Source organism: Dreissena polymorpha, chromosome 5 (assembly GCF_020536995.1).
Source record: "Dreissena polymorpha isolate Duluth1 chromosome 5, UMN_Dpol_1.0, whole genome shotgun sequence".
Classification (NCBI taxonomy): domain Eukaryota; kingdom Metazoa; phylum Mollusca; class Bivalvia; order Myida; family Dreissenidae; genus Dreissena; species Dreissena polymorpha.
The window spans coordinates 114,913,601-114,939,535 of NC_068359.1; the positions used below are offsets into that span (position 1 = coordinate 114,913,601).

Sequence of the window (25,935 nt, forward strand, 5' to 3'; positions counted from 1 at the left end):
TCTGAAGCTACGCTGGGCGCATGTGGCATATGATCCAAGGAAGATCTGGAGTAACGTTGGGCGCATATGGCATATGATCCAAGGAAGATCTGGAGTAACGCTGGTCGCATATGGCTTATGACCCAATGCAGATCTTGAGCTACGCTGGACGCATATAGCATATGATCCAAGGAAGATCTGAAGTAACGCTGGACACATATGGCATATGATCCAAGGAAGATCTGGAGTAACGCTGGACGCATATAGCATATGATCCAAGGAAGATCTGGAGTAACGCTGGACGCATATGGCATATGACTCAAATGCAGATCTTGAGCTACGCTGGGCGCAGATCATATGATCCAAGGAAGATCTGGAGTAACGCTGGACGCATATGGCATATGATCCAAGGAAGATGTGGAGTAGCGCTGGACGCATATGGCATTTGATCCAAGGAAGATCTGGAGTAATGCTGGACGCATATGACATATGACCCAATGCAGATCTTGAGCTACGCTGGACGCATATAGCATATGATCCAAGGAAGATCTGGAGCTACGCTGGACGCATATGGCAAATGATCCAAGGAAGATGTGGAGTAGCGCTGGACGCATATGGCATATGATCCAAGGAAGATCTGGAGTATCGCTGGACGCATATGGCATATGATCCAAGGAAGATCTGGAGTAACGCTGGACGCATATAGCATATGATCCAAGAAAGATCTGGAGTAACGCTGGACACATATGGCATATGACCCAAGGAAGAGCTGGAGTAACGCTGGACGCATGTGGCATATGATCCAATGAAGATCTGGAGCTACGCTGGACGCATGTGGCATATGACCCAAGGCAGATCTGGAGCTACGCTGGACGCATGTGGCATATGGCCCAAGGCAGATCTGGAGCTACGCTGGACGCATGTGGCATATGATCCAATGAAGATCTGGAGCTACGCTGGACGCATGTGGCATATGACCCAAGGCAGATATGGAGCTACGCTGGACGCATGTGGCATATGGCCCAAGGCAGATCTGAAGCTACGCTGGATGCATATAGCATATGATCCAAGGAAGATCTGGAGCTACGCTGAACGCATGTGGCATATGGCCCAAGGCAGATATGGAGCTACGCTGGACGCATATAGCATATGATCCAAGGAAGATCTGGAGCTACGCTGGACGCATATGGCATATGACCCAAGGAAGAGCTGGAGTAACGCTGGACGCATGTGGCATATGACCCATTTCGAATAACGCGGCTCATGTGATGATTTCTTTCTAATGCAAACATGTTTATCGTTAAGACTTCATAAATGTTAGAAAAATATGTCCGGCATGTTACGCCGCAAGTTTAGACTTGTTATCAGTAAAGTGATTTATCACATCAGATCTAAACAAGAAACTGTCGGAGACGGGTGATTCTCCCCAAAGGTTTTTTGTCACAATTTTACACTTTATATTCAGATATAAGGAAACGTCTTGAGGGCACAGTAGTTGGGGGGACACTATTTTTTTTATAGAAAATTTCAAAGGGCCATAGCTCTGTGAAAAAACATCCGACCAGAACCCGCTGATAATATGCACATCTTCTCTTGGTAGTGAAGCTTCCCATAAAGTTTCATTGAATTCCGGTCATTAGTTGCTGAGAAATAGCCCGGACAAAAAATGTGCACGGACGGACGGACACACGGACGGACAGACGAAGCGGCGACTAATGCTCCCCTCCAAATTGTTTGGGGGAGCATAAAAACGAAATCACCAGATATCCTACGTAATATATACTGTAGCCTCAACTGTTACCGCGAATCGTTCTGTAAAAAAAATTAATTCTTTTGATACCTTATAGAAACTCTCCGTTATATGAATTGCATAAGGGTTGACATTTACACAAATAAATGTAGATATACACTGTCTACAATTAACAGTAATTAAATTTTCAAAATTACATTATGACAATAAATATACAGCTATGCTCTTTGAATTTTTTGTATTGCAGCTCAATTGTATAATAAAAATTCAATAAAACCATATTTTCGTAAATCACAATAACGTATTGGTCAGCAGTGTTTATGCTATTATTCTTGAAATAGCGACTTGTGGATGGTAATATTCGTGTAATATATATAATATATATGTGCAGTAAATGTTAATGAATTTGATGTTATATTTAATCTTCTCTTCGGAAACAATATGCACTTGTCTTTTTGTGTACAGCTTACCAAATAAACTAACGGTAATTTATTTACTGTGCAACAAATCGCATTAAGATATTTGGATTTTCAACCGTCTTTGTGGAATTATATTTTAATCCAGGTCCTTTGCAACCGTGATTAAAAGTCAGAGAAGTAGATCGAAAGGTCAAGCAAGAATATATGGTTGGGCAACTAGATCGAAGTGGATTTGTAGAGCAGATTGGTTAAGTTCTTATTTCATTTCGCCGCCGCTATTCTGACACTCTTTTTCAGCGTAAGCTGTATTAAGCCAGCTGTTCACCTCTCCTGACCTTTGTAAGTGTCCAATAAAATTCAAATAAAATTTCTCGCGGCTAGGTACGAATGAATACACTTCATTTATTCAATTGGCTGATTTGAGTATTCCACCAGAACATTGGAAACATATCCGCGTCTTTGTTACACTGTTTTACTGCATGAAACAATTTTATTTCTAAGGAAAAGGCTTAATAGATAGAACAGTTTTACACTCAATTTTCGACATCAATACAGTTTGTGCGTTCACCTTTTATTTTCAGAGAATTACAAGCGCAACGCGTTTATATTTAAAGGCTATGTTCTCATATTTAGTACTTACTTCCATATTCTTGTCAACATGTTAACATGTAAAAGTATAAAGAGCAGTGGAAGCGAGGCCTCACTTTAATACATTGCATTTCAACCCGGGTCGATTCGCGGCCAGTGTATGAATGTCAGAGTTCATATACATGTCATCACCGGAGTTCGCGGCCAGTAAAATAATAGTTATATAATAAATACGCTATCCGTGAACTAGGTGACCTGGAATTTTCCTTAGACCAGAAATATGTAGATTCTTAATGTGTTTTCAACAATACAATGATAAATATTATTTTTGATTAATTTAACAATAATTATTCCACCATATTGACCAATGTATTAAGCATGAGCGCGATGATTATCGATACTGTTAATAATCGAATCAAATAGCAATGCCCGACAAACCACTGAAACAGATTTGTTCGAAGAACGCGCCTATAAATACGGTTACTTCTCGTGTGGCCGGTTGACTCGTATGTTTTAATTTCACTTCCATTCATCTTTTGGTTTTCTGTTTTGTATCTATAGGTTTATGACCAGCAATATGTAATAATGTAAAATAAGCCGCGAAAACCCCGCGTAACATCCCGTACTGAGTGTGATGCAGCTAAGAACTGCACAGAAAAAAGACATTCGCTATCCTTGATCTCATTCATTGAACTATCAACGCCGTATATCTTTTTTTAAAGATATTTCTTGTTAAGTATTGACTTGATGCATTAAAGTGTATATTTCTGATTTAATTTAATAAAAAAATATTCCTGTTTAAGCTACGGTATACGGTGTATATTATTATGTTTTAGGGTAAACTTTAAGCACATTCGTATTTAACAACAGAAGTTAGAGCAACGGGATGTGTGTACCGCAGCCAATAAAACCAACTACAATCATCACCAAAAAATATGCATTCGCCGTCGTTGTGTGTATTGTATAGTTGATGAAGTCCCTCCACGTTTGAGATCGCATTATGTCTGAGTTTACCACCACTCCTATATAATTACTTAACTTGACACACGTATTTAAGACCTGGCGAATTTGTTTATTTTTATTAGGTGCGTGAAGTTGGCACTAACATCGGCAATCGACATTCGACATTCGAATATCGAGCTTGGACGAATGTCGAGCCAGCTCTGACATCGCCATTCGGCAAAAAACCCGAATATCGAGCTGGGGCCAATGTCGAGCCAGCTCTGACATCGACATTCGGCAAAAAACCCGAATATCGAGCTGGGGCGAATGTCGAGCCAGCTCTGACATCGACATTCGGCAAAAAACCCGAATATCGAGCTGGGGCGAATGTCGAGTCAGCTCTGACATCGACATTCGGCAATACTCGCGAATATTGAGCTGGGACGAATGTCGAGACAGGTCTGACATCGACATTCGGCAAAAACCCGAATATCGAGCTGGAGCGAATGTCGAGCCAGCTCTGACATCGACATTCGGCAAAAGTCCCGAATATCGAGCTGGGGTGAATGTCGAGCCAGCTCTGATATCGACATTCGGCAAAAACCCCGAATATCGAGCTGGGGCAAATGTCGAGCAAGCTCTGACATCGACATTCGGTAATACTCGCGAATATCGAGCTGGCACGAATGTCGAGCCAGGTCTGACATCGACATTCGGAAAAAGACCCGAAAATCGAGCTGGAGCGAATGTCGAGCCAGCTCTGACATCGACATTCGGCAAAAGTCCCGAATATCGAGCTGGGGCGAATGTCGAGCAAGCTCTGACACCGACATTCGGCAAAAAACCCAAATATCGAGCTGGGGCGAATGTCGAGCCAGCTCTGAGATCATCATTCGGCAAAAAAAATCGAATATCGAGCTGGGGCGAATGTCGAGCCAGCTCTGACATCGACATTTGGCAATACTCCCGAATATCGAGCATTCGGCAAAAGTCCCGAATATCGAGCTGGGGCGAATGTCAAGCCAGTTCTGATATCGACATTCGGCAAAAACCCCGAATATCGAGCTGGGGCGAATGTCGAGCCAGCTCTGACATCGACATTCGGCAAAAGTCCCGTATATCGAGCTGGAACGAATGTCGAGCCAGCTCTGACATCGACATTCGGCCAAAGTTCCGAATATCGAGCGGGGGCTAATGCCGAGCCAGCTCTGACATCGACATTCGGAAAAAAACCCGAATATCGAGCTGGGACGAATGTCGAGCCAGGACTGACATCTACATTCGGCAAAAACCCAAATATTGAGCTGGAACGAATGTCGACCAGCTCTGACATCGACATTTGGCAAAAGTCCCGAATATCGGGCTGGGGCGAATGTCGAGCCAACACTGATATAGACATTCGGCAAAAAAAACGAATATCGAGCTGGGGCGAATATCGAGCCAGCTCTGACATGGACATTTGGCAATACTCGCGAATATCGAGCTGGGACGAATGTCGAGCCAGGTCTGACATCGACATTCGGCAATAAACCCGAATATCGAGCTGGAGCGAATGTCGAGCCAGCTCTGACATCGACATTTGGCAATACTCGCGAATATCGAGCTGGCACGAATGTCGAGCCAGGTCTGACATCGACATTCGGAAAAAGACCCGGAAATCGAGCTGGAGCGAATGTCGAGCCAGCTCTGACATCGACATTCGGCAAAAGTCCCGAATATTGAGCTGGGGCGAATGTCGAGCCAGCTCTGACATCGATATTCGGCAAAAAACCCGAATATCGAGCTGGGGCGAATGTCGAGCCAGCTCTGACATCATCATTCGGCAAAAAAAATCGAATATAGAGCTGGGGCGAATGTCGAGCCAGCTCTGACATCGACATTTGGCAAAAGTCCCGAATATCGAGCATTCGGCAAAAGTCCCGAATATCGAGCTGGGGCGAATGTCGAGCCAGCTCTGACATCGACATTCGTCAAAAACAACCGAATATCGAGTTGGGGCGAATGTCGAGCCAGCTCTGACATCGACATTCGGCAATATTCGCGAATATCGAGCTGGGACGAATGTCGAGCCAGCTCTGACATCGAGATTCGGCAAAAGTCCCGAATATCGAGCTGGGGCGAATGTCGAGCCAGCTCTGACATCGACATTCGGCAAAAAAAACGAATATCGAACTGGGACGAATGTCGAGCCAGCACTGACATCGACATTCGGCAAAGTCCCGAATATCGAGCTGGGATGAATGTCGAGCCAGCTCTGACATCGACATTCGGCAAAAAACCCGAATATCTAGCTGGGGCGAATGTCGAGCCAGCTCTGACATCGACATTCGGCAATACTCGCGAATATCGAGCTGGGACGAATGTCGAGCCAGGTCTGACATCGACATTCGGCAAAAAACCCGGATATCGAGCTGGGGCGAATGTCGAGCCAGCTCTGACATCGACGTTCGGCAATTCTCGCGAATATCGAGTTGGGGCGAATGTCGAGCCAGGTCTGACATCGACATTCGGCAAAAGTCCCGAATATCAAGCTGGAACGAATGTCGAGCCAGCTCTGACATTGGCATTTGGCAAAAAACCCGAATATCGAGCTGGAGCGAATGTCGAGCCAGCTCTTACATCGACATTCGCCAAAAATCCCGAATATCGAGCTGGGGCGAATGTCGAGCCAGCTCTGACATCGGCATTCGGCGAAAAAAAGAATATCGAGCTGGGGCGAATGTCGAGCCAGCTCTTACATCGACATTCGGCAAAACTCGCGAATATCGAGCTGGCACAAAGGTCGAGCCAGGTCTGACATTGACATTCGGCAAAAAAAACGAATATCGAGCTGGAGCGAATGTCGAGCCAGCTCTGACATCGGCATTCGGCAAAAACCCGAATATCGAGCTGGGGCGAATGTCGAGCAAGCTCTGACACCGACATTCGGCAATACTTGCGAATATCGAGCTGGGACGAATGTTGAGCCAGGTCTGACAGCGACATTCTGCCAAAAAAAAAAAAACGATTATCGAGCTGGAGCGAATGTCGAGCCAGCTCTGACATCGACATTCGGCAAAAAACCCGAATATCGAGCTGGGGCGAATGTCGAGCCAGCTCTGACATCAACATTCGGCAAAAAAAAAAACGAATATCGTGCTGGGACGAATGTCGAGCCAGCTCTGACATCGACATTCGGCAAAAGTCCCAAAAATCGAGCTGGGACGAATGTCGAGCCAGCTCTGACATCGACATTCGGCAAAAAACCCGAATATCGAGCTCGGGCGAATGTCGAGCTAGCTCTGACATCGACATTCGGCAATACTCGCGAATATCGAGCTGGGACGAATGTCGAGCCAGCTCTGACATCGACATTCGGCAAAAGTCCCGAATATCGAGCTTGCGCGAATGTCGAGCCAGCTCTGACATCGACATTCGGCAAAAAAAAAACGAATATCGAGCTGGGGCGAATGTCGAGCCAGCTCTGACATCGACATTCGGCAAAAAACCCGAATATCGAGCTGGGGCGAATGTCGAGCCAGCTCTGACATCGACATTCGGCAAAAGTCTCGAATATTGAGCTGGGGCCAATGTCGAGCCAGCTTTGACATTGACATTCGGCAATAGTTCCGAATATCGAGCTGGGGCGAATGTCGAGCCAGCTCTGACCTCGACATTCGGCTATAAACTCGAATATCGAGCTGTGGCGAATGTCGAGCCAGCTCTGACATCGGCATTCGGCAATACTCGCGAATATCGAGCTGGGACGAATGTCGAGCCAGCTCTGACATCGACATTCGGCAAAAGTCCCGAATATCGAGTTGGGGCGAATGTCGAGCCAGCTCTGAAATCGACATTCGGCAAAAACCCCGAATATCGAGCTGGGGCGAATGTCGAGCCAGCTCTGACATCGACATTCGGCAAAAGTCCCGAATATCGAGCTGGGGCATATGTCGAGCCAGCTCTGACATCGACATTCGGCAAAAGTTCCGAATATCGAGCTGGGGCCAATGTCGAGCCAGCTCTGACATCGACATTCGGCTATACTCGCGAATATCGAGCTGGGACCAGCATTGTCTGCCTTATGACCAACGCCCCACAGAGAACGTGTTTGTTTGTAACGGGGGATAGTGCAAGATACATGAGACACCCCGTTCCAGAGGTGACCATGGCCTTTGAGTGCCCGATGTAGGTTAGTAGGTTAGGCGCAGCGGCGGATCGAACCAGCGATCTCTGGATTGTGAAGCCAGTGCGTAAACACTATATATCTTCTCTACTTACACGTATACAATACGATAATTTTATTGCTTTACAATGTTTACAATGTTTTTAGCAAGAACAAGCATTGCGTTTACGTGATCAGGTTAACATAAGAGTATCTAAGGATATGGAAATAATAGCAGAAATTATAAAACAATATCATATATCACAATATGCATTTTTCTTACATAAATTAATGAATGTGTCAACTGGAGTTCTTTTTTATATATAATAACATTTCAATTTTCACAAAGTTATTATAATAAGAACGATTATTTATTTGCCTTACGTTTAATGCATAATAGACATATTTAGCTAGCCCTGTTGTAGCTTTATTTGAGTTAAAAATAGAAGGGACTGAAATTTATTAATGGTAGACCTGCGGCATAAATATTTTGGGAGGAATTCGGTCCTTACTTCTCTATAATAGGGGAAAACTAAAATGAGCTGATTTTCTTATTGGTTTAGATTACAAGAAGTGAACTTTATTTCAGATCTTTGGGTATTGTCATATCTCCCAGTTTCTATCCGGAGATTATGTGAGGATAATCTCAACTTTGTCAGAGATGCTAGATTTTGGGGTCTTTTAATAATTATGCTGAGATAGTGTTTTATATTAAAAACGTGCTTATATAAGGAGAAGTCTAATCGGCTTGAATTGTTTATCTCGCTGTACCAAGATTGTTAAAAATGGTCAATCATTCCGAGTCTAATGCTATCGAAAGGGACATCGATTCGAAACTGATACTCCCATACGTAATAACCTTATTTTAAGAGTAAAGTTTTCGCATGAAGGGCCCAGTTGTTGTAAGAGTACGTTATTTTGTTAGAAACTTATTTTTTGTTTAATAAGTGAATTGGGTTCATGTTTTAGGACATGTATCCACTATTTTAATATGTTGAGTTGTCGAGTAATATATAAAGGCCAGCGACCGAGTTCACAGTGCATTTCACATAAGTTTTTGACCTTTTAACAGTAAGAATCCTTTGTAAGAACTTCTACATCTTCAGCTTTATGGTAACCCCAAACTTGTGAGCCAAAGTTCAATACCGAACCAACCAGTGTGTCCAATAATTGACATATCGTTCCAATAGAGAATTCAGCATAATTGAATACAGATTAAATAATGAACATGATGCATGTTGAGCAATGACTTATGCGTTCTAAACCAGTTGCCGTTTTTATACATGGTTATACTTAAATATTTTAAGGGGCCTTTTCACAGATTTTGGCATGTTCTGAAGTTGTCATTAAATGCCTTATATTGTTAAATGTAAAGATTGGATCTAAAAAGCTCCAGCAAAAAATCAAGAATACAATAAAACAAGGAAAAAAAGTAGACCGCTGCAGGGCTCGAACCAGTGATCTCCAGAGTCCTGTAGTAAAAACCAATTCGACCGCTCGGCCATCCTGCCAAGTATATATAGCAAGTATTTTATACTTTATATAAGCATTCTTCGTAGTTTCACAAAATTAAACAACAGAACTATCCAAATTATTCAATCGTTTCGCGTTGCAACGCTTTATAATTTTCAGGTTTTTAAATCGTCAAAAGATGCATATATTGGCTATAATAGACCATGGTAAATGTTCAGTATTACAGTTTCCTCACAAATAACATAACTAAAACGAAATTTTGTGAATCTGAAACAACTTTTTTCGATTTTGTCAATTTACCAAAACGTGAAAAGATCCATTTAAAAGTGGTAACTGTCTCTATTGGAGAGTCGCCAGTATAGAATTGGCGATAGGTATGTTTACCGCGTTCAAATATCATAGCTTGTGTTTATGTTGTATTTATTTTGAGTCCCCATTTATTACAATAATTATACACACCATTAAGCATTGATTGAACTGATTCCTGTGGTTGTGCAAAAAGTGCTTTCTCATAACTAAAGGTTGTCAGTATTCGGAGTATTCAGATTTGGCGATTCTAGTAATTCTTTGAAGTGCATGAATAGCTCTTGAATAGAGAGGGAGTCAGACGTTTCTTGGACACTTTAATATTTTTTTACGTACGAAATGCCAAAATGTTCTAGGTTGCTTTTTAGCTATTCCCTCTAACCATTTGCATTCTTTTATTTAAAATTTATATCGTGTATAGGGTATAATTTACCATGGACTCGTCAGTTCTGCAACGTGTGTAAATAATCCGTGCAATATTAGATTCCTTCTTTTTCTCTGTCACAGCTTGCATCAAATAACTTATTCTCTTTGCGTTTTCCTTTCTATTTTGGGTAATAGTAATTAATTTGTGTGTATTGTCAAACGTTCGCTCGGCTATATTAAATATTAGGTTTTAAAATACTTCAACTGCATTATCAATGTTACCTGCGGTAATACTATTTGTTAATACAATAACATGTATATTAATTTCGTCCGTTATGTTCAACTTTTCGGCATAAATAGTTTCTTTATCTGTATCCCATTAAATGGGTATTTTAGGGCGCTCAGTGTTGCTAAGCATATTTAGAGTGCAATTTTTTTTCAACTTATATAATTTTTTATATTCCCGATAGCCAAAAAAAACAATATTATGAAATTAGTAAAGTAATCGGTCTATATTGGTCTGAACACATGAATACAAAATTAAACTGTTTATGAATAAATCTTTAATTAAAAAAAATATATTGAGACTAAAAATTTAAATAAATTTAGATCAATCGTTACATAATTCATTGTTACTGCATTAAATGAGTTTCAGATATTCAGTTCTCTTGATCGGGCCTCAAACGACTGTACGGTACATTATTGGGCTATTTTTTAGTTTTCTATTCTAAGTATGTCTGTGATATATTTAAGCAATCATTATAGTATAAATAAATATTTAATCTCTATTGATAATGTGTAAATAATTTATTTTTCAATCTCAAGATATCGGCCCACGCTGCAAGAAAAACTTGTGCACTGAAGACATTCGTCCCAGCTCGATATTCTGGACTTTTGCCGAATGTCGATGTCAGAGCAGCCTCGACATTCGCCCCAGCTCGATATTCGCTATTTTGCCGAATGTCGATGTCAGACCGGAAATCATTTTACTATTTCGGGTCACCATGACTTTGACCTTTGACCTAGTGACCTCAAAATCAATAGGGGTCATCTGCGAGTCATGATCAATGTACCTATGAAGTTTCATGATCGTAGCCATTAGCGTTCCATCCGGAAACCATTTTACTATTTCAGGTCACCGTGACCTTGACCTTTGATATAGTGACCTGAAAATCAATAGGGGTCAACTGCGATTCATGATCAATCTACCTATAAAGTTTCATGATCCTAGGCATAGGCGTTCTTGAGTTATCATCCGGAAACCATTTTACTATTTCGGGTCACCGTGACCTTGACCTTTGACCTAGTGACCTAAAAATTGATACGAATCATCTGCGAGTCACGATCAATCTACCTATGAAGTTTCATGATCCTAGGCATAAGCGTTCTTGAGTTATCATCCGGAAACCATTTTACTATTTTGGGTCACTGTGACCTTGACCTTTGACCTAGTGGCCTGAAAATTAATAGGGGTCATTTGCGAGTCATGATCAATCTACCTATCAAGTTTCATGATCCTAGGCCTAAGCGTTCTTGAGTTATCATTCGGAAACCATTTTACTATTTCGGGTCACTGTGACCTTGACCTTCGACCTATTGACCTGAAAATCAATAGGGGCATCTGCGAGTCATGATCAATGTACCTATGAAGTTTCATGATCCTAGGCCTAAGCGTTCTTGTGTTATCATCCGGAAACCATTTTACTATTTCGGGTCACAGTGACCTTGACCTTTGACCTAGTGACCTCAAAATCAATAGAGGTCATCTGCGAATCATGATCAATGTTCCTATTAAGTTTCATGATCCTAGGCCCAAGCGTTCTTGAGTTATCATCCGGAAACCACCTGGTGGACGGACCGACAGACCGACAGACCGACCGACCAACATGTGCAAAGCAATATACCCCCTCTTCTTCGAAGGGGGGCATAATAACAACGGTAAAATTATTGTACCGCGTTTCTAGGCTATCATCGCGTGGTTTGTAATGAAGGCAGAGATTTGATCCGGCTCTGCTGCTTCAAGTCAAATCTCTGCGCGGAGGGCGGTAACCGTCGTGCAAGAAATTGAAATCACGAGGGCGATTCGGCTTATCGCCGTCATCATGTGTTACTAAGTGCGGAATCATCTGTTTATGAAACCATTTTGCACTATGAAAACCATTAAAACAATACAGACACTATCACAGCTATTTGTATGAAGTTGCTTTAAACAAGTAGGCAAACCAACGTCGCCGTACAGGCTGTCTTTTGAAATACCTCACTGCTTGCTATTCTTGTTTTCACCTAAGCCACCCTGGTGCAATCCACGCTCCCAGCGCATTTGCTTCGGCTGTTAACCACTTAACAGAACAGGTTTGTTGTTCTCCGAGTACTCCGTCTTCCCCTCATACTAAACCTCACTACATTTGACATTGCAGCTATAATTAAATCAAAGCGCTGAAGGCACTAAATTTGTTCCCTGTTGTATAATCTTAGACGCAACTCAGTTTTCAAAATTATGTAATAGCTTTTTATATCGCAAGTTTGAAACGACCACAACCCATTCAAATTTATATAAAGAGTGTGTCTTAAAGCACAGGTCGAGATGTGTTGTTTTTTTTTCAAATCATTAATACAGCTTATGAGTATGCACAGGCTCATCTTATTTGACATGCATTACCGGTAAGCCCCATTTCCCTGAAAGCAGCAAATAGGTACATATTTCAATGAGAAACACTAGACTGGTCTATTGATTTTCAGGTCACTAGTTTTAACTTTTTTTTAATTTAGGTATTTTTTTTTATATTATGACCCTAAACTTATACACTTTTTTCAAAATATAAAAGCATAGTTTACTACTTTTCATAATATAATACGTAAACCGAAAAAAATAAAATCCTACCAAATATGGTAGGATTTTCTTGTGATGGCAGCGATTGTATGTGAGAGCAAGGAACGACAACTCTGCATAGAGATAATTTGGACGGTTACATGGAGAGCATGGAACGACAAATCTGCTAGCAGATTGTCCAATCGTGATACATCGACTATCTCCGAATCCTGACACTGACACTGAGTGAGAGTTATCAAAATCATCTTTAAAGAATATGTATAAGTAAAGATAGGGCTGAGTAATGTTGATTCGGGGCTTATAAGTCTGGAGCCAAATCGACCCAGGTTTAAGGCCAATGCCAATTAAGCCCGAGGCCGCATGATTCTGCAATACTCTGAACAAGTATTGGTTCTACCAAGGAAACAGCCTTGAGTGTTTTAGTAAGCTTCAGACTTTCAGTGCAAGCTATCTAAAATAAATTGGTTAAAATTAATTAATTATTGGTTAAAATAAACATTCTGCACAAATTCATTATTATATTTTACCTGTTTACAAGAATCTTCCCACTCTTTATGGTCAATGAACTATGTCAAAAGCAATATAACTATGAAACACCAGTATCTTGAATATTGCAATGTTTCACAGAAATGATGCTGATGATAATTCTACACGATGATGAATGATAAGATATCTCTTAATTCCATTTTCACTAACAATTCCACTTCCAGTTAAATTGCTTCGAACACAGTTGAAAAAAACCCACACAATTCCACTGTAGAACCGTGCCGCATATAATAAATTTCCATTCTTTTATTCGAGCCTTTTTGTGCTTTAAACATGTTCTCTGACATTAGCTTGCGATACTGCCTTCAATGGGGGATATGGCAAGGGAGAAAACCTACCACTGGAAAGACGACTGCTCAGTAGGTGACCTATCTTGACGGCGTCATGTTGTCTTCCGAGTACGAATGATATTAGACATGTTTTGAAATGTTGTTATGATATGATATACCGGTATGTAAACACGAATTGTTGATCATAGACCAATTCAAAGTATCAAGTTTAATACTCCTAGACATAATCAATAATGAAACAGTAACCGATGGGGATTGATTATTCATATGGGAAGCATTTTTCAAACCGATTTCACCAATATTTAAATCTATTAATGTATTTATCGGTAAATACACATTGGAAGCCCATCTGTCCAGTTTCGGTTATTTAATTTCGACATTTATTTCTATAAACATCGGTGTATTAATGTACATATGGGAGGCGACAAAACTCGCATAATACGGAAGAGTCTCTTTATATCATAGACGGCGCATTAATTTTATTATAAATAAACGTATTAAAATAGCATTTACTTGTATTCACCAATCATAAAATGATTTCGCCATTATTCAAGGACACGATACTATTGGTCATAATCGATACACCTTTTAAAGACGTAACAATCAGACATTTGTTCGAGTCACGTACGCATTAGATGTATTCCCTCACATCAATCACGAAACAATTAAGAACAAAGAGCAGTCATGTTATCTACAATGGCTTCTGATGTTCATTAAGAGGCGTCTCAAGATGAAACACAATCGTTAATTTAGAGACATTAGTACTGCAGAGAGCATGCTAATGACAGAGATATATAGAATCAAAGAAATACCGTAGTACATGCCATTGAACTTAAATGAGAAGCAAAGCGAATTTGGATTATGAACAGTTTGGCCAGCAATCATATTTACAGAGCACGTAAAACTGTCGTGTATATGCCACATGTTTTATTCAATCTTGATGAAACTTATTCAGAATGTTTATCTGTACCATATCTATGCCGAGTTCAAATATGGGTCACGTGTTACAAAAAAAGTCTCTATGTCAAATATTATTAAAAAAAATAATACCACTCTATAAGCAACATTTGAGCACAATACCAGTCGGGTAAGGAGCTTCTCTGTCCGCTTTTAAGTCACGCAAGGTTTCATGGTCTCATTAGCGGATGGCTTTTAACAAGACTTTGCAGGCTGGTTTGGCGCTGGACGCATATGGCATAATAACTAATTTCGCAACATATACTGATAAGTTATAGCCAATGTAGTTTGCTGTTTAAGTGCCTCCAATATGTTCGACTAGTTACGTCCCTTACCATAAATATACTTGTACATATCGTTAGTATCGTTACTATTATTAGTAACAAAATGACGTTATTATTCATATCTAGCGGGCAAATAATAGCCAATATCAATATCGGCCCGCTTAGCTGGGCTTATTTTTTATATCTGAAAACAATCCGGTCACGCGGGTTCAACTGAAAAAATGGCGTCCACATTCAGTCGTAGCCACAACTCAACGAACGAATCGAACATAATTAGAATCTATAATGACACGTAGCACGCAATTTGGATAATACAAATATCGATTGAAACTGAAACTCTGCCTCACATTAGATTGATGCTTCTTTTTGAGCTTCAACAGGATTCATCAAACAGCAAAATTTATGGTAAAAGACACACTTAGCTACCTCGATTTCAACTTTAATCCGATGCTTATAATAATAAAATAACAACGATGTGCAATCTGTTTTCTGTTATTCTATCCGTTTATCTATATTTATTTTGATTCACACTTTTTAAAACGAGTGTATCGAATGTTACCACTGTCACCAAAAACACGATTTACAAAATTGAATGACTTTTTGGAGCGATTACTCTAATTTTATCGAAGCTTCCGATTATGCATGACAAACGCACACTCCGAAATACGCTTTGGAAACGCTCGGTGCTTAAAAAATATTTTACGTTTAAATATAAACCCTTCAAGTCCGAATGGTTGTCCCTAAAATCCAGAGAGTCTAGCTAAAACTGGTGTTTTTTCGTCACAGAAAGTACCAACCTACGCGCAGAGATTTGACGGGAACCAGCATAGCTGAATCAAATGTATCAACCTCCAAGCAGAGATTTGACGGGAACCAGCATAGCTGGAACAAATTGTATATGAGAGCAAGGAACGACAACACTGCGTGGAGATTGCAAATGTATGTGCGAGCAAAGAACGACTACTCTGCGTGAAGATTGAGAAAGTACGTCACATGAAATACGTCATAAATTGCGTAATCATTTGAATGAAAATAAAAGTATAGAAAGCTGGTTCTGTAGATCTAATACATTTTAGGAAAATAACAAAATAGATATAGTATGATATGTAGAATAAACGATAAAGGCCCTCGGGCCGTTATGTCGGCAGCGGGTCGATTATAGACGTGCGTAATTGTCTAATTATCATATACGACCGGGTTAATCCCCAATGTAAGCGTGGTTAGTGGCCACCATACCAAACAGGTGGAATTTCCTCTCGTCCAAAATTTAATGCCTTTCATTACTAAATAAACTGCTGGATATTTCATCTATATTTAATATTAAATAGTTAACATTCGTCACAACATTTTTCGTGAGTTTACAAGTGAATACGGTGGTAGTGCTGGGTCCTCACATAGTGTATCCTCAGGGGCAGAAGGACCTCATTAACTTCGAAACACACACACTTGAACGATTAATAACATAAGATTTAAACTATATTTAAATTATCTTTACTCTAAGTAATATAATATTAAACGGTATGTGGACAGCAGTCGCAAACGTTACAGCAGTATTTGTACAAAGAGTTTATAAATATTACACATAAATTCCTTTATGACACAATATTAACTGTTTCCGTTATAGATTAAATTCTCATTAGTTTGTAAAGACAAGACATAAATATTTTTTTTTAAATTTCTTCCCGATTAAAACACGCTTTTCAAACTTGTTTATATGTGTATTTATATCTGTCTGGTGGTAGTTTTTAAGGGACAGTGATTCTTATGTGGACAATAAAACAACAAAAAACATGCTTTTAACGTATTTTAACTCAATTCAGGCAATTTCAAAATAGTACAGTGAAGCTTTACAACTTTGAAAACAACAGCACATTCAATATGCCTTCTAAGTGAAGACATATTTTATTTTGCAAAAAAACACATTTCTAAAAAGTTAACATGTGATTGCATTGCTTGAATTAGTATAGTGATATGTTAATTGTTTACCATTCTTGTCATGTATGTACAGTTTCCAAAGGTTTACATCATATATCCTTTGAATTTTACATCAAGTATGAAGTACGTATATGCACACGGTAAACTGACATGTTTAGCAGTTGCATATAAACTACGAAACAAACAGTACAAAGGCATCGTAGTGATGAATAAGCAGATATTTCCAACAAAATATATTCCCATGTTGGCATCCTTGGAAATTATACACTATAAACGATGATATTACTTTCTGTCGTTGTATCCACGATTGCCCCGAAAAACATAAGGGGCCACTAACGCGCAACAGTCCAATGATTGTACTCCGCTGATATGTTGGGGATATTTATACAAAGTTTTTGCATGTTATCTCCTTCGAAAGTTGCATATATCGCAATCTGTATATACTTTGTACTAAACATATGTACTAGGCAAAAGCTATAACGCACCATGGACTAAATACTGTAACTAACTACATAAAAGACTTTCAACTGCTCAATGGAACATTGAATGCAAAAATTAATTTCGTCTTTCAATACCAAAAAGTATATGTATTACATAACAAACATTTAAATACTAAATTCTGTTATAATGTATACATATTAACACAGCACATATTCCTTTTTTGGTCGACAGAACACAAAGAAAATCCTTCACTTTTCATAGATGCTTTATAACTTGTGTTGAGTGAAGTCAGTATATCACAGTACTTTCACGTCAGTATATCACAGTACTTTCAATTGCAATCTTGCAGCGACATTTTTACAAGGCCATCTTAGCTATAGTTTTAGTAGGCCATCTTTAGCTATAGTTTTAGAAGGCCATCTTGAGCTATAGTTTAACAGTTTTGTGATTTATTCGTGGCATGCGACATGTTTAATTGAATAAAATGGAGCGTGCTCTGCGAAAAGGGGGTTAAATACATGTGCGTAAAGTGTCGTCACAGATTAGCCTGTGCAAACCGCACAAGCTAATCAGGGACAGCACTTTCCGATTTTATGGTATTTTTCGTTTAAAGAAAGTCTCTTCTTGGCAACAATCTAGCTTAGGCGAAAAGCGTCGTTCCATATTAGCCTATTCGGACTGCACAGGCTAATCTGGAACGACACTTTACGCACATGCATTAAATTCCTTGTTCACAGAGCATAGCTCATTTGAATTAAATGAAAATGCAAGTACCAGATTAAAAATTAAAAAAACATCAGTTAAGCCTTGCGATAAGTTGTTTTCGCTTCCAATATTATATTTTCATATTTAATTATTGTGCATTATATAATGCATATTGTTGGCTGGAAATATATATATATAATGACGTGAGTTCCGACATGATTTGATGGGATATACACCATTAAACTAGGTGACACAATAAAAAAGTGCCAATATTGGCGATTAGTTCTGCAAAAGGATTTTATTTAGACCAGAGACAACCTATTCGACATACACTATGGCAAGCGTATGAAGCTTTGCCATGGAATAGGAGCAAATTTCTTCGACGTCATCAATGTGTATCGTCATGGCACTTGACTTTTGAATTTCCTTTTTCAAAGCGAATACAATGACTCGGGGGTTTCACTTTCGGTATTTGAAATCTGCTTAATTCATATCGTCTAGGACGCAATTCGCGTGTTATTTTGTAAACGCGAATCTTGCTTTGTGGGTTCACTACGACATGCAAACAAAAGTTATAAAACGTTTGAAAGGCATTTAATCCATATCGTCCGAAGCAACATCCGCAAGCGTGTCTATTTGCGCGCGAATCTCGCGTCGTTGCGTGAGCAGACCGCGCAGTTCGTTCGCAACCTGAGTAAGTCGTCTGCCCAGGTCTCGAACCTCTGACATCTGCTCTTGTCGTCGGCGTTCCCGCTCCACCTGGAACGAGGTCAGGTCCTCGCGCCCTCTGTTGAGTTCCGAAGAGAACGTGGTCATAAGAGAATCCAGTCTTTGCCTGCTTTCGTTCAAGCGTTCGCGTATTGTTCCAAAAGAGCGCGTCTGGTTGGCGCGTCTTACGTAATCAGGAACGTAGTCAGGAACGTAACCTCTCCTGTCAATACCCCGTGGCGTTTCTGAGAGCATTGTGGATTGGTTAAAATTATTGTTGTTGTCCGTACTACTGGTGACTGGTACAGACGATTCCGTATTGGTGTCTATGCTTACGAGATCGGGCAGCGCTGGAAGACGTCTGTTTGTCGTCTGCCGTAAAATCCCTCCACGCGGAGTAGAAGGCGGATGAGGTGAACGTAGTGGTTGTGTTGTCGTCTGCACATTCGGATCGCTGTTCTCGTCTGGGACTGCGCTACTTCGCAACGACGTTTCGCGGATTGATTGACTAAGCGCTCTTGGAGAGTCTATATTAGTGTTTGACTCCGGAACACCGTTTCTTATTCGTGCTCGTGTTGTCAGACGACCGTTTGTAGGCGCAGTGCCAGAAGTTCCCGGTGCCTGAGATCGTCGTTGGGATGACCCGACCCTAGACTGACTGCGTGCGCGGGCATTAGGAGTTGAGCTATCCGGTCCCAGAGAGTTCGTGGTTCGTTGATTAACTGAACCGGATCTGTTGTTGTTTGAAGAATTGTTTGTGTTTCTGTTTGATCGCAATTTTCGACGCGGTGAGTGATTTACGCGGGAGGTGCTAGAAGCAGCAGCAACAGCTGTTGAGGCGGATTCTGTTGTCTGTGAACTAACCTGAGGCACACCGATCCTGGCGCGTTCGCGCGCACTAGATCCTGGTCGAGACTCGCCAGAAGATCTTATGTTGGGCAGGTCAGGTCCGCTTGTATAATCGTCAGATGTGGACGCCAGGGAGGAGAGCGAGTGCGTCGGGTACGTGTTGTGTTGGTGCTCCTCGTATCTTTTCAAAGGTCCCTTCCATTTACACGTCTTTAGATGACACTTCACCAGCAACTCGCTGATTTTCGCGTTGATCTGCTCGTTTCTCATGTACAGGCCTTCCACGCGGCAGACGGGGCAGCGGCTGTGGTTCACGGGGCTCCCGGATGTTGACCATACGTAAATGCAGGAGTGACAGAACTTGTGTTTGTTCTCGCACTGGCGGGCGTCTTTCAGAATTTGGTAACTGGAAATAGACGGAAAAGGAGACATATGAAGAATATTTACTCTTTAACGTTTATTTTAATTTTGGAAATACATTGATCCAATTTAGAAGGATGGGAGAGTCCACTAGGCATAAATGGGTTAAAAACCTTTCAGCTACCTCCCCATTTACACGTTATTGTTGAATGCAGGGGGGAGATCTCGGTAAAAAGTTCTGATATAGAAAGCGTCCTTGTTATGGTTGTTATGTCATTTAAAAACAAAAACAAAACACAATACACTAACCGGATATCGAACTAAGTTATCGCAATAAGCACCGTTATATCGGCTGTATGAATGGCATACCGTATTTAGTAACAGCAGGTGAACTATTTGCGTATCACAAGCAATAAAACCAATACAAACATGATAACATTCGCCATTATGATAATAAATAATGATTTACATGCCGTCTGTGGAGTGTAGGCTTGTTAATCAGCAACTTAATGCAAACCGTTGAGAATTAGTTACCAATGTTTATTTCTTCCTTTGAAATGGTCTTATAAGCACATGGTCGGATACAAATGACTGGTATTTCGCCATATCGCCATCGTCATCCATTGTCGAACGTCCCCAAGCATTACATAATTCGCATGCAGAGATAAAACATACTGTTGACCACAGGCACTCGGCATTAGTTACTACCCTCTCTCTCCCCCCTCCCCCCCCCCAGCTGCAACGCCACAAACAAACTCAAAATTGTCACTGCACTGCATTAATCGGATGTAGATACATGTATCTGGAGCTACACTGTTCGGATATGTCCTAAGTACTATTATCGCATGGCGCGGCTCATGTTTAGGCGGAAAGTGTCGCACCGGATCAATCCAGATAGGAGTGATAATATCAGAGAATTAATATTTAACCTATTATATATGGTAGTCATTTTATTGTTCATGATTTTTCGAAGGATTTACCCTCTGTAATTGATTGCAGATCTTGGTTCAGGGCTTTATGGATGGGTTGGGTTTTTTCTTCTTCGGAAATTGTCTTAACAATCGCTTTCATTATTAGACCAGTCCACTGAGATGACTGTCCACAATCCAGCCTCATTATACTTTTTAAACCCGTAACTGTCGTCGCCCATGCATGGATTGATTTAAAAATCAATACGCAACATGATGACGATAACGCGAAATCACGACAGTACGATACAGATAACACGAACGTAATGTGATGATAACGCAACAGTACGATGGTGATAACGCGACAGTACGGCAATCGTTGTGCCGTTATCGTCGTCTATCTGTCGTGTTGTCGGCATCTCATTGCATGAAGACTTAGCTTTGGTATGAGACTTTCCCTCTTGTTGATTATCAGAAGCCATAAACTAAATTATTGTATCACGTATCTTTTGTTCATTAGTTCGTGTATTGAGGGAATCAAGCAAATGCTCACTCGACAATACACGTCGTATAGTAACGTATTTATTTTAAATAGTATACGCGTTTGTATTATTATGTTACGATATACGATATACGTGCGAATTAATGGCATTATTGTCGACAAAGCAACAGCAAATACTATTGTTATGACAACCATGGTGTACACGTTTATGACAATTAATTATCTTTGCCAAATGCACTCTTATAGAAAGATCATAATGTACTAACAGAAACGTAGGAATGGAAGGCGTGTCACGTGTGTTTTTATTTGATATATTGCTAACTTTAAATATTGTTGAAGTGGTAAAATGTAGAATATACAAGAACAATTCGAATTTAATGTCCTATCAAATATTCAAACATGAAAAAAATGCCATTGAAACAAAACGTTATACAGGTTGCATGATGATCTCGGTACTTCGATTTTTTCAAAGATTAATCAACACCGTTACATTTTACTGATTGACACATTTTTGGATCATGATACTTAATGATTTTAATGCACAACTTAATTTCAGATGTCAGTGATATAGATATAAATGGGTCAGCTTTGTTTGCATTAGCAGATACGTGTTCCCCCCCCTCCCCCAGATATCCGGGATATGTCTATTCAGTATTGGTAAGCAGCACGGGCGCTCGGCATTAGTTGCTACCCTCCCCTCTGCTGCTACCCCCATCCCTCCCAAAACCCTAAACATTGTCCATGTGTTATACAAAATATCAAAACAAAAAAGTTAGTCGAAAAATATTTGTTTACTTATATATAAGTACAAACAAAATCGACTTTCTTTTTTGTTTTGATATTTTGTACAACAAATTGACAATTTTGAGTTTGTTTGTGGCGTTGCAGCTGGGGGGGGGGGGGGGAGGGTAGCAACTAATGCCGAGTGCCTGTGGTATGTATTATCTCTGATTAATCGGATCAGGAGTTACAATGTCCGCTATTGAGATAAAGAAACATTGTGTGAGTTAACAGCGGACAGGGTAGCTGCTGCTGACTGGACTACACGAATTCACGGGCTAGCTAGTCTGGAGCTAGGCTGACCTCATAATTCATAATTGCCATTGTCGCACAATGCGGCTTCTAAAGTTCCGTACATGATCCGCCTCGCGGACTGCCATTGCTGCCGATCTGACCCAGCATGATGGGACGACATTTTACGCAGATAAATAAATGCTGGGTCGAGCCCGCGACACCCTTAATTTAAATTCTCACAAATATGACAACAACTAACAAATATCCCTAATGACTACAGATGGGTCTCGCTCTGTGAAAAAGCGTTAACTGCATGTGAGAACGATGTCGTCGAAGATTATCTTGTGCAGTCCGCACAGGTTTATCAGGGACGACACTTAGCGCTTTTTATGAATTTTGCGTTTTCACGAATACACTTCTTTACACATGTCCAGTTTAGGCGGAAACAGTCGTCACTGATTAGCCTGTGCAGACTGCATAGGCTAATCTGGGACGACATTTTACGCAACTGCATTAAGACCCGTTTTCCCAGAGCGCGGCCTGTATATACGTTCACGTACGGATACGCACCATATGCTGCACTCCAGACTCTCCTTCTCCTCCTCCGAGAGGGTGAAAAAGATCTCCTCCGGGTAACCCCCGGGCTTCATCCTGGGGGCCATGGGCACGTGCGCGAACGTCCGCAGCATGATCTCCAGAAGCGCGAACAGATCCGAGTCCGCCATCTTCCACTGGTAATTAAAGGACCAAGGCGAGTGAAATATTCGTTACTTGAACTAGTAAGTCGAGTTGTTAGCCGGGTTCGTGTTCTCCATGTAATTTTATGTTTGATGGCTTTGTAAAATTGTTGTAAACGTGTTATAATTTCTTACGCCTTAAAAGTCATGTTTCGCCGGTTGGAACCAGTAAGAAAATCGATAGTTAAAGTTCAGTTCAATTAAGGAGGTTTTAACACGAACGGTACCGTAATCCTTGCGTTGTTTTGTGTTAGCCTGAACAGCTATCAACATATTTAAATCGACAATTGGCGTGAATCGGCTTTAGCATAGAACTGCTATGTACCAGTAATATACCGAGAAGTGTTGCTAGTGCTTCACGTAAGCGCCAATTACTCGAGGGAAATCACCGGGTTGTCATCAATAATTGATCGCATTCCACACCATTTACGTGACGTCGGTATAGATCCTCGTTCAATTTATACGGGTGGTTGCTCGCCGACGCCTCCTTGGTCAGTTCCTGTAAGTTTCACCGCATATCCTCGAAAGGCTTGATTCAGTGCCTTGACACCGTGCCAACATGCGGGTTAAGCTGCCGTGCTGGTTTTCAGTGAATAATTTATTTGTCGGTGATTTGTCGCACTATAACATAGTCATTGAACTGTTTTTGAAACGACACATGTTTACATAACTGTCTATGTAGAATGGCTGTTACTGTCGTACAATTTAACACAACATGTCCTTTTCCATGTAAGAAACATAAATAATCGATTGTTACAGCTCGATGATTTACCCGATTTACATTCCCAACGATCGATGATCGATCAGAAAAATGTCTTCACAAATCACATATAACTTAATACTTCCATATCAAAACATTTATTTTATTAATGTGTAGCTATGCACCTAAATGTGAAAGCAGTTCTCTCTTCACTAAATAACACGTTACAACTCCGATATGTACATACCAGCTGTATCTACAAGGCGCCATGTTTTAAAGATCGATATATTTTCCAATCGAGGACAATAAACGCGAGCCGATATTAAATTGATAGGTTGTCCGGGCCGTATATAGGTATTGGTTTTCTACAGACTTTGCACAAACGAGCTTACCGATATGGCTGCAATCCAACGATTATTTATGCATCAATTCGTTTGAGCCTCTAATCGCCCAATTTAAAGAGAACGGGCCTGAAGGAGAAATGCAAGGACAAAAGCAAATGAGCCTTCATGTGGGAAAACGTGGCTTAATGCATTAACGTTAAGTGTCGTCCCAAATAAGCCCGTGCAATCCGAGCAGACCAATCAGGGACGACACTTTAGGCACATGCATTAAGCCCCGTTTTCCCAGATCCAGGTTATTTGCTTTTGTCGCCGCATTTCCTATTCAGACCCGTTCTCTTTTAATTGAACGAACAGAGGAAGACACTCATTTCGATTTCTAGTATGTTCTTTTAAAGAAATTATACATATATGAAAGGAAATGACAAATCCAGCCGACTTCATATACGAGATTAACAGCTCAAAATAGTTGAAACCTATTGAGTTAAGCTCGATTATTAAACTGATCTCGATTCCGTTTCCTTGTTAGAACCATATATATATATATATATATATATATATATATATATATATATATATATATATATATATATATATATATATATATATATATATATATATATATATATATATATATATATATATGGGTGTGATGGGTGTGTATATGAGCATCGCAAACATGTATGTGCGTAAAGCCGCATATATATAAAGAATATATAAAGAAAGACGCCAAGTACTGGTTCTATCCATATATATTATATATATGGGTGTGCATATGAGCATTGCAAACATGTATGTGCGTAAAGCCAGTTACCGCCTTAACTGGATGTTCGCTAAGAAGAGACTTCTTTTATACCAAAAAATACCATTAAAGCCGAAATTGCCGCCCCTGATAAGCCTGTGCGGACTGCACTGGCTAATCTGAGACAACACTTTACGCACATGCATTAAGCCCTGTTTTCCCATCGCCAGGCTCATGAAGAATGCGCCAACATGGGTCATTGAACCTGTGATCTCTCGGTCGCTAGGCAGACTCTATATATGTAACACGTCAGTGAACAGCTCGAGTTGCCAAGATGTTTGGCTGTACACAGTACTTAAAGAGACTGAAATTTTGTATCATTATATCACTAAATACTGTAACTAGAAGTGACTGTAGTCTGTACCTTCAAATGCCTGAAATCTGTACCTTCCTGTGAGTGAACAGTGTAGAATCAGGTAAATGAAAACCATACTGTCAAGTTACTGAAGTCACTTGACTGAACACTGCACATTAAAGTGACTGAACACTGTTAATTTGTGTGAATGAAAAATTATTTAGGATAGTAACTAAACACTGTACATTTAAGAGACTGAAAACAGAACATTTAAGTAACTGAGCACTGTACATGAAAGTAACTGAGCACTATACATGACAGTGACTGAGCACAGTACATGAAAGTGACTGAGCACTGTACATGAAAGTGACTGAGCATTGTACATGAAAGTGATTGAGCACAGTACATGAAAGTGACTGAGCACTGTACATGAAAGTGACTGAGCACAGTACATGAAAGCGACTGAAGTCAACATTCAACCAACTGAACACTGTCCATCAAAGTGAATGGGATGAATGAAGACTGTACATTCAAAAGATTGAGCACAATACATAAAAAGACTGACCTCTGCATTCAATTGACTTACCGGTATTCACTTAAATGCAGTCGTACCGATACCTTACATTTAAGGGATTGAATACTGCATTAAAGTGACTGAGTACATTACTTATAAGTGTTAAACCAAGAATTAAAATATCTAGCATAAAAGTGATCCAAAGGAGCATATAACAGCGTTCATTGTTATTAACTTATTACTAAATACA

General features: G+C 40.3%; 2 protein-coding genes across 4 annotated transcripts in view; one reads left to right on the plus strand and one right to left on the minus strand.

The window, feature by feature from the left end:
* LOC127832683 (nicotinamide phosphoribosyltransferase-like) overlaps positions 1-25,935 on the plus strand; it is a 128,398-nt gene that overhangs the window by 94,554 nt on the left and 7,909 nt on the right. The gene's annotated exons all lie outside the window — the stretch shown is intronic.
* LOC127832682 (dual specificity protein kinase shkD-like) lies at positions 16,665-24,051 on the minus strand. Of its 2 annotated transcripts, none has more exons than XM_052358314.1 (2): positions 22,867-24,051; positions 16,665-19,918 (listed from the first exon to the last, which is right to left on the minus strand). In XM_052358314.1, the coding sequence occupies exons 1-2, from the start codon at positions 23,019-23,021 to the stop codon at positions 18,550-18,552; spliced, it is 1,524 nt and encodes a 507-aa protein (XP_052214274.1). In that variant the 5' UTR covers positions 23,022-24,051; the 3' UTR covers positions 16,665-18,549. The 2 variants fall into 2 exon arrangements, with proteins under 2 accessions (XP_052214274.1, XP_052214275.1); XM_052358315.1 differs by having other exon boundaries at positions 22,857-22,994.

What these genes read in the sequence shown, in the direction of transcription:
- LOC127832682 (XM_052358314.1), bottom strand. Translation starts at nt 23,021, where the DNA reads ATGGCGGACTCGGATCTGTTCGCGCTTCTGGAGATCATGCTGCGGACG. An exon ending in AGTCTGGAGTGCAGCATATG is followed by an intron (nt 19,919 to 22,866) that starts GTGCGTATCCGT and finishes GTCTATTTCCAG; the next exon opens with TTACCAAATTCTGAAAGACG.